We start from the raw sequence: 11,395 nt of genomic DNA, 5'->3' as shown, positions 1-11,395 counted from the left end.
TCTATGATCTCATATTTTCCCCTAATAATTTGTAATAAAATTAGTTGCTTTATTTGAATTTTTGCATCATTAACAATTTATATAAATATAACAGTGCATAAACATTTAATATTCTTTTAATTCAAATATAATTATGTCTAATTAAGTACATTGTGAAAAATAATAAATATAGTTTTTTTATTTATATATATTTTTGCTTATCCTGTGTATAAGCTAATAAATAATGTCTACATCAATTCTGTTAGGTCTAAATAATTTTATCGTTTATTTCACATATTAATACATTCTAGACAATTTTAATCAAAGTGTATATCATTCTAATATATCCCATTTAACTGAGAAATTTGTATGCAGTTTTTAGAACAAAGAAGGTGAATGCAATAATATATATTCAAAATTTTCAGAACCTGGCAGGTGTATGTATGAATGGTCTGCATATTTCAAGGAATATAAAAATAATTTCCAAATCAACAAATGAAAAAAATAATTTAGAGACATATATCAACGAATAAAAGAACAATTAAATTTAAAGTTACACAACAACATCTATTTATTGATGGCATATTACTTCATATTTGAAGCATTACTAAAAAACCCTAATTTATACCTATATATATATATAGGCACAATAATCATGTTATATTTCATATTACCCCATTTTCTACAGTGTTTATAAAATTACCTTATTAATAAATTTTGTATAATATTGTTCTAATAACCATAACCCTTTCGTTATGTTACTTTAATGTAGTACTTCTTTCACATTTAATATCACAGGTACTTTTTCACATTATTAATGTTTATGAATTTGTATATTTGATACCTAAGAAGTAAAAAGCATTGTTCCAATATCAATAAGATATATAATAACTATAAATACAATAAATTTCACTCATTATTTTTTTAATTTTTAATTAGTATATATAAGACAACATTACTAGCATATCATTGTACCTGAAAATAAACTAAATAATCTAACATATAATTTGAACATATTTAGGGGCGGAGGACAATATATGTAATAGTAAATATTACGTTCTATATATAATTCAATAAATGAAGTTGAAAAAAATTAACGCAATCATAAATATTTATTTCTTCCTTAATAATTTAAACATTATTAATATAATTAGAGTAATACCACCTATGCAGTATCATTACATTTTTTTTCTATTATATGAACCTATTTCAAATACGTTCTTCTAAAAATAACGCATATCATTTGTCTAAACGAACAATATTTGGAGAATTTAATAATTTATACATTAAATATTATTATGTATACCATATAAAAATTAGGAACTCATTTTTATTTGTTCTTGTTATATTAAAAAAAATTAATGTTATTCTTTATTAAGACGCTAATTTTAAGAAATCTTGAAATAGTATTAATCACCGTTACCATAAAAAATGCTTATACAATTTTTCCATTTGTTATGATAACTTGAGTTAGAAGTTCTTAATAACATCCAAGCATAAGTAAAAATATATATTTTCTTTATAATTTATGTTCTGAAATATGTCACTTACGGAAATTTGGCAAGTGATAAATTAAAAAAATTTTATTAAAATTAAACCATACAAAAAAAAAAAAAAAAAAAAAAAAAAAAAAAAAAAAAAAACTCAATTATATAAATCATTTTGAGTCGCTTTTTTAAAATTTTATCAATGACAAAATTGGTTTAGATCCATTCAGTGAATATGCGGAATGTTTTTTATTTAGGAAAATCAGCGCTCTTTGTCCTGAGACGTTATTTATCTTTAATGGACATATATAATACTGCATATTCAATTTTAAATGGAGAGTTTATGTTCGAAATAATTACAGAGATAAAAAAAATATATCGTTATTTAATACATAAAAATATTCACATCCATGATTCTTCTTTATTTACGGATTGAAATAAACATCGCAAGTACAATATTATAATTTAAAAATATTCTTGTGATATTTGTTAAACATAATTTTAATTGATACAATGATAGACAAAAAAAAAAAAAAAAAAATAATTATAAATAAAAAAATAAAATAAGACATTTCAAAAGTTAATACATTTTTGCGTTTGAATAGTTCTTTTTGTAAAAATATAGAAATTTAGTATATATTAAAGCTAATTAAAATTAATTCCACATAATAATATATTTTTTTTTTTTTTTTCCTACGCCTATGTTATTTCAAAAAATAAATGAAATAATAGTAAAGTTATGAAACATGCACCATGTCTAATACATGAAATCAGCACAACCGATGTATTAAGTAACATTTTGGTATTGTAGAAATTATATTATATAAATATTCTGAGAAAAAAGTACTAATCCTAGAAAATGTCCTATGAATAAGTATATTTAATTTAAATATTAAAATATATATATATTCATATATTTATTATATTAAATTGCAATTCATCTTAAATTCATTTAAATAAATATATGACATCTCAAATGATAGATATACATTTCTCATCGGATTTAATTATGATGCATTGAAATCCCGATAATTCACATTAATATTAATAACTTTTTAAATAAAAAAAAATTTTGCTAATCTGTAAACCTAAAATATAATCTTAAACATAGCAGTACTTAGATTTTATTACTTCTTAATTTTTATTAAAAGTATAAGATTCCTACCATAATGAAAGAAAAACTGCTTGGGGGTGTTATGGTCCTATGCCATTGTTTCCTCAAGAATCAAGTTGTAAATTTGGCTGCCATCAATTTTTTGACATCCTTGGTAAGAAATAAACACAGCAGAAATTTAAAATTTTTATTAATTCTCCATTGTTCAATATATTTTTTTCCATAATATCTTCATTTAGACGTCGCATATAAACATGTTAATTTTTGTTACCTATTTTAAAAAAAAAAAAATTTTCTAGAATATCCCAAATTATTATTCCAAAATGGACAACTCAATTCCTTCAAATTACAGATTTTGGAGAAATTTAAGTAATTATGTTGAACAAATAAATGAACCACCTTTAAGACGTAGCTCCACAACTTCCGCTAACAGTTGTACAGGTGAATATTTCAAATTATATAAAAATAACAATGGGATCACAGAAAAAAAATTTGTTAATGTTGACGAACAATTAAAAGTCATGAATTCCTTTTCAGAGGAATCAACCCAAGATAATGCTTCATCCGGATACCCAATAGATCTAAACCCTAATGTTCAGTCATCAAGGACAAATATGGATAATTATTACAAGCCGAATAATCATACTAATATTTTTGAGGAACCAAGAGTGGATGCATTGTGTTATGGCTCACCAGACGCATACATAGCCACTCAGGGAATTTTTTCCCAAACCAAACAAAATGGAGAAAACTGCACTATATTAACCAAAAACGAGTCAGAAAAATTAAAAGAAAAAATTTCGATATTACATTCAAAATGTTCTAACCTCAAAAATGTCTTAAGAGAAGATGAAATAAATGAACTTATTTCCTATTTAGGTGATAATTCAACTGTTGAAGATTTACGTCATTTGTGGTGGCAACTACGATGGACAGAGAGAGTATATTTCTTTAATGTTATGAATGAATTAAAACGTTTTTATGATTTTTTAATAAAATATTTTAAAATAAAAGAAAACGGAAATACAGAAACTATATGGAAGCTTCTATCTTTTCGAAAATTATTATATGATTTAGCGAGCCATGAAAAAGATTATAATGAAAACTTTTATAAATTAATAAACTCAAAATCCATAAAAACAGATGAAATTAAAAATTTGATTAATGAAAGTAGATATTCACTAAGGAAATTCAGAACAAAGTTATTTGACTTCTATACAAATAAATTCATTGAGGAAATTAGATATGAGTATTGTCTACAATTCAAAAATATTCGTGAATACGTCCCTTTTGAATCTAACAAGAATATAATTTGGATTTACCAAGAACTGGAAAAAAAAGAAATGTCCAATATAGGAAATGTCGATATTTTCTCCCTATATCTTAAATGATCTTTTTTTTTTTTTATTCTTACACTTTTTATTTTATAGTAAGTGCCATGTGCAACAATTTTTACTTAATTTCTTATACATAAGATGGAAATAGTATCTTTTTTCCCATTTTTCTCTTTTAAAAAAATATTACCTCATATGTTTATACAAATATATGAAGTACGTTATTTGTCACATACCCATTTACATCCTTTTTTTTTTATTGACGAAGATTATGTGTGCATTTTCTGTGCCTTAAAATAAAATCAATATGTTTATCGTTTTTGTGCTTATGGCTTAATAAACTTATTTTTTTTTTTATTTTTTTTGTCTAATTTATAAGTGCAAAACTTATAAAAACAGGTTTATTTCCTAAAAATTATGTATCATCTTTAATTTGGGGGTTGTGTGATTTAAGTTCCTAATAGTTCACGGATTAGGCATAAAATTTAGCATTTCAGTTTATGATTTAGCACTTTTTATTATATTCTAAAAATTATTCCACACTATTTATCACGCCTTGTCGTAATTTGCTTAAATTCTATTGAATACCCCATGTATATTATTCATCATTCATATATTGTGATATAACCATCATAGTAATTGTATTGTCATTGTGCAGTGATTTTACAATGCAATATTATTATTTTAATTGTATTTATTTATTTTTAACGTATATATTTATAAATTCCTTATAAATAGTATATTATTGGTTGATAAAAATCGTGCTTCGGTGGAGTTATACAATTTTGCTACTATATATACATACGTATATAAATGTATATATAAATATATATATATATAATGCAATAACCAGCGTTATCAATTATTTATACCACGCCTATTCATTCTTTATATTTCTAATATTAAGCAAGTTATCGGATCACTTAAAAGATTAGCAAAATAACACGTCTATATCATACACTAAAAATTTTGAAATGCTGTAAAGTTAAGTATTTTTTTTACTTATACATGGTAACATTTTATTAAGTCCTTGTCATCTATATACGAAAAAAAAAATTATGTTCTTCTTCTATTTTTATGTATTATTTTAATAATTTTACACAATTATTGTGACTCTAAATGTTGTTTTATATGTAAAAAAATGTGTACAAAATATTTCATATAACATGTTTATTGGTTAAAAACAAAAAAACATTTCACTTAAGACCCACAAAAGCATGAATCAAAATTCTAACAGTTGTCAAAAAAGAAAAAATAAGATATCTCTTATTGATCGCTATGGATAGAGGCATTATATCAATTTATAAATATTTTTTAATTAAACAATTGTGTATATGCTAAATTTGATCTAACATGATAGGTCTACAGAGTAGTTATTCCTTGGGTTCTAAAGGCGTTAAAAAAATACGTGCATATTTTTAGTTAAAAGTAATCTTTTCATTAAATATAATTTTAATAAATTATTTCGCAAAAAATGGAAATTTTATTAATACTTCTTTATTTTTAAATGCTATATCAATTTATCTTTTAACTTTCAGCATCGCTTGTTAATAATTATGTATACTAAAAAATATAATGTAATTATTATTTTATTGAAGTAACGATATACAAATGGTTTCACAAATGAATAATATTTACCCAATCCTTTTAAAAAATATATTTAAATATGTAGAAATTTTACAAGTGCAAACACTCCCTAAAAATAGGAATTCATGATTTTAACAATAATTATCTTTAATTCCTACATCATTTCTTTCATACATTTTTACAAAAAATATTGTTTTATCTATTTGCAAACAGTTAAAAAGTATTTATTAATTTACCCATTCAGTTTAATGCATTTTTATTATGCGTCTCCTACAATGAATATGGCTGCGTGATGAATAATGAGATAGTAAACTTACAAATTCATTAGGATTCATGTATATGTAATGTCCTATTTCGATTTATTTTTTACGACATTGATATATACAACCTTCTATATAATTTGTTCATGTTTATATTTTTTGCCTTATAAAGTGGAAATATCACATTTCTATAGCACTGCAATTTAAAACATTTGTAGTAGGCTTGAATATTTTAATGAAATGCTCGAGCAAAAGAATTGGTATGTCAGTAGGATAATCCTATCAAAACTGTTTTACATAATGTTGAAAAAAAAGTTGCAGGGAAATTATTAACATTTTACATCCATTTTGAAGAAACAAAAAGAATAAAACAGACAATCAAATGAAAGGAATGAAGAAAATTAAATTAATAATTTAGGAACACATATAGAATGATTATTTCAAAAATTAATGAAATATAATATTGTTAAAAAAAAAAAAAAAATGAAAGTCCTTAAAATTTATGATAAAAAAGTATGTACCCTAAAAAAATGTACATATGTAAATTTTATAATCATTTAAACATATAATAATCGAACTGTATATTTTAATCTTTAAATAATGCTGCCTTAGCTGTTGACTATTAGATATAATTGTAGCAGGAATAATTTTTGACATTTACTGATAAGAAATAATAAAAGAAGTAATGAAGTTTAAAAATACTCTGCAATTCTAAATTATTTGAGAATTCATTGTACTAATATAAGTAATTTTTAAATGAAAATGCATTAATCTGTATATTTTAAATAAATATTCTTTGAAAACAAAAAATAAACAGTGTGAAGTAGCAGTTTTGTTTTAATCCCATTGATTTGATTCTTAACTTAACTCTTTAATTGTTCATTAGTACCCCAAAAATAAGACGAAAATTACATAACTATAAAGTGAAACTAAACATAAATACAGATACTTATGTTAAAAAATATGCACATAAAGGATAACAAAGAATTAACCAAGTATTCAACGAATTAATTGTCTATTGCAACATAACTTTTAATATCTTGAAACTGTTGAAAAAATAATTTTATAAAACTCATAATCACTTTTATTGTCTGTTTTCGTGTTAATTATGCAGTTGCTTTCATTTTAAAACACATATAACGTATAATATTATATTCTCAAAAAAAAACAATGTAGTTTAAAATTATTATAATATTGTATAAACCGCCTCATCCCTTCAATATATATATAATAATGTGACACATTTTAAAACATCTCATTTACGAAATAATCTATTTATCCCAAAATAATTCACAAGTTACATGCAAATTTACTAACATTGTTTTACATAATAGCAGTTTCAAATATATATTACTATGCACTTATGTAGGAATTAATGATATATAAACTCAATGTAAATAAAAATTGTTTTCTTCAGATTTACGTTTTCTTATTTAGCATATTAATAAAAAAAATATTATAAAAGTGATTAATACTCGGTCTTATGCTATATCTATTACTATTTCTCTATTTGAGAAGAAGCATATAAATCATTTATAACGTACAAATATATATTTATATTAAAAAACGTATTATATTCCTTTAGAAAAATAGAATGATTTTAAAAACTCTTTGTAAAAAAACCTTTTTTTTTTTTTCTTTCTTTTTTTTTATTTAAAAATTAACCCCATTTAATAACTACATAACGATATTTTTATTAACAACGACAAAATAAACTTCACTATTTGTACATACAAAAACTAATAATAGACATTTTCCTCAATTGTAAAATAATTTACTTACGTGAACAGTTAACGAAATTTTCATATGACTAAAAAAAATGATTTCTCAGAAAATAGTTTAAAATTATAGGAAATTTTAATTAATGGACGAAATTGTTATATTTTATATAACCATATTAAATTGGTATAAAGGCAGAATTTGCTGCTACGCCATACTTGTGCATTTTAAATGAAGAACTTTTTGTATAAGAAAACATAAATAAAAACATAACTAATAAATTATGAATTTCAACATTAAAAAATATTTCTTTACAAAAAAGGAATTACTTACAAATAATGTATATAATTTTAAAATTTTTAATTTTTCAACCATTATGTCTGGAATTCAAAAATTAATCTCCTCCATAAATAAGAAATAATAATTTCTTATCATTAAAAGGTAATATTTTTTTAAACCCATCCAAAAAGTCTACATTATATAATATCATATTCCTAATAAATAGACTATCCTACCCATACCATTAATTAAGTATACGTAGGTTAAGGTAATTGGTGTCTTTTAAAATGAATTTTTTGTAATGTTAAATATATACATTAATTATGTATTTTTAACATATTTTTAACATGTAACTTTTTTTATAACTTTATTTTTCTTTTAATAATTTTAATTTCTACATTATTGTTTATGTTGTATGTCAAATAAATGGTAAAGTGCACTAGAACAAAATTCATTTTTTATATAAGATTAAACAATCATTGTTTAATGATCTAAAACTTGCCAATAATATAGAAAAATACGATATAAATATATACATATATTCACTATTCTACTTTCGGATTTGTTTTTTCGAATGTAATTTTTAACTACCTTTTATTTTAGTGAATTTATCTAGATCTTATTTTTCCACCAAAAAAAAAATCTTCATAAATGAATAGTCCTAATAACAGTTATACCCATTAATATAGCTTTTATAGTAAACTTTTATATATACCTTTTTTTTTTATACAATACTTCTCATTATCCAAACTACTCATTGATTCTAATTTTTTAAATGTTAAAATATATTAAATTATATTTTAGTCTATATATTTTATTTTGTTTATGTGAATGTGCTTGTGTTAAAATATTTAATAGTGAGAATAATTTAAGCAGTTTTAAGATTAAAATATTATGTATTTTAAAAATGTAATTTAAGCAGTATTCGTTTTGTAATACCAATTAAAACCAGATGTTCATGTGAAATTTACCAACTGGGTATTAGTTTTATTAATAATTAGTGAGACAGTTTACATAAATTTCTGGTAATGTCATGAACTATATAATGGTATTTTTTTTTATATAAAAAGTACAAGGATATATCTAATTATATTTTGCAATAAAATTTTGGCGTGTCTTAGTACAACAACTAATGTTTTTGTTATTCAAAATGAATTATACACTTTTTTGTGAACCTTATTAGATAATAAATAAAAATGAAAACAAATTGAACATGTTTAATATTTATAATTATATTTATGATGAAATTAAAATTACAATCTGAAGAATTATACGGTAGAACATGAAGGATCATTTGAAAAAAAAAAAAAAAGGAGCACTTCAACCATCGTATTTTAATGACAATAAATTGTGTATACATGCTAATGGTGGTGCATATTTAGAGAATAAAAAGGAATTAAAAAAATATAAGAATAATTGTTCCATGAACAAATTATTACATAAATTAATTATTTTTTCTGTAAACTCCTCCTATAATAGGACTTTCAAAAAATGTGTTAATTTAATAGTAATATATATGTTTTCTGTGTTACAATTTTCTGTTTCAACGGCAACAGGAGAGACAAAAGCACAGGAAGGAAGCCAAGACACAGAGAAACTTAAAGAAAAGGCAATTACAGCAGCAAGTAAGGTGTGGGATTTTATTAAACATGGTGTTTGTACATTATGCAATTATGTTTTATGGGATAAGTCATCATATTGTAAAGATCGTGTAGGAATAATTATTTTTGCAATTTTACTTTTCATCATGTTGTTTAATCTAATTTTTGTTATTCACACGATGGTAAATAACAATTCAGATTAAAAAATAACACAAAAATTCATACGAAATATTATAGGTAACTTATGAAAATTTTATAATTGTAAAATAAATATATTATACATATATTATTTTTTTTCATATTTATATTAGTGCTGCTGTTTTAGGGAAACATGCTGTGGAAAAAAAAAAAAAAAATCAGATATGGATAATTGTGAAAACTATATTATGGGACAATCTGCAAGGCAAAATTCGGAAACAAGCGAGGCGGGAAAAAAGAAAGAAAAGACGACAACTAAATGTAAAAATTCAAGTTCTGACATACTTAATTTAGGATACAGTGCAACGTAAAAGTTTCTAATAATAAAAAATAACATTGTAACACAATCCATGACTCATGCTACTAGCTTCAATGAAAAAATGATTTTTCTTTAATTTTACTTTAATTTTGCTTTAATTTTGCTTTAATTTTGTTTTAATTTTTTTTCTTTTTTTTTTTTGTAAACCATATAATTTCATTTTAACTTCACGTTCTAAGTTGTTATAAGTGTGTATATGACAACTCTGTAATTATGAGAAATGTTTATATACATATGTGTCAATTTTTTACATAAAGTTACAAGTAATAATTCCATCACATATGTATAATTTGTTATCTATAGCTGTATTTAATATGTTTATTGTTTTATTGAAGTTGACCCATGTAAGTGTATCTTACATAGGTTGGCAATATTATTGTTATGATTAATTAAGTTCATCAATAATGTATTGTCTTAATTTTTGGCTGTGTATTTTATATATACTTTTTCGCATAAACACATGTATAATTAAGAGCATTTTGTTTATTTTAATTTAAGTATATTTACTTTTTGTTTTGTATTTTATTATAATCATATAATCATTTTTATATTTTTTGTTTAAAATTCTGCTTATGCATCCAGGAAATAAATACTTCTCTATTGTAATTGTTATATCCTTGAAATGTTTTAGTTTTTTTGTCCAATTTTAGCTTTAAAAAAAAAAAGTATGCCTGTGGGTACATATAAATTCTTATATATATTTTTTTTAACAAGTAATTAACTATCATCATTTTTTGAAATTATGATTGAAAATGTTTAATTGTAATTGGGAAAATGGTGTAATCAGTTATTTTGCCATTACAACTGCTTATACTTTTCTGAAACACTATCTATTATGTGATGTCAATTATATCCACTTAAGTAAAAATAAATCAATTAAATGTAACAAAAAAAAAATATATATATATATATAAATATATTAAGTGGAATCTATTATAGATGTTGAACAAATAAATGGCCAAAGCAAAATTTCAAAATAAAGAAACACACTCAAATTTATTCGCTTTCGCTTAATCCCTATTATGCAGATGTGTAATTTATTTTGTAATTAATGATACAATAATTATTAAATTTTTTCAGAAAGAATGAAATAAACAATAATTATGCACAACTATATTACAACTGATAGCATATTTCTTGTGTAGCCAAGAAAAATATAATGACATAACCTATTTTACATGAAGACATAACTACGTACATAAAATTAGGTAATCATAATTTGTATATTTGTGTACTGCTATTTTATAATGTTAAAAACAATACTATAAAATGAGTGTTTTTTTTTTGTTTTTTTCATTTATGCATGTTTTAATAATTTATCTTTTACTTTTATCACATATAAAGGTAGCAGAATAAAAATCTTTTATTTGTCTTAATTTAAACACAAAGGTGTCAAATTTGGTACATTAAGTAAAAATATATATAATGAATATAATTTTATTATATTTTTTATTCAACATATGAATAAGTATAAAATGAATATCTCTATCATTTTTATTAACTATAAATCATTTAGAC

At 22.3% G+C, this 11,395-nt stretch overlaps 1 protein-coding gene across 1 annotated transcript; it reads left to right on the top strand.

Annotated features, from left to right (window-relative positions):
- Positions 1-9,041: 9,041 nt before the first annotated feature.
- Positions 9,042-9,869, top strand: PGO_011800 (hypothetical protein; the record flags this gene model as incomplete). The annotated part of the gene is made up of 2 exons (XM_028685818.1): positions 9,042-9,470; positions 9,672-9,869. The coding sequence occupies 2 exons, from the start codon at positions 9,042-9,044 to the stop codon at positions 9,867-9,869; spliced, it is 627 nt and encodes a 208-aa protein (XP_028541619.1).
- Between the last annotated feature and the right edge of the window lie 1,526 nt (positions 9,870-11,395).

The sequence above is a fragment of the Plasmodium gonderi genome (genome assembly GCF_002157705.1).
Source record: "Plasmodium gonderi DNA, contig: Chr01, whole genome shotgun sequence".
NCBI classification, from domain to species: Eukaryota; Apicomplexa; class Aconoidasida; order Haemosporida; family Plasmodiidae; genus Plasmodium; species Plasmodium gonderi.
This window is presented reverse-complemented; position numbering and strand designations above follow the sequence as displayed.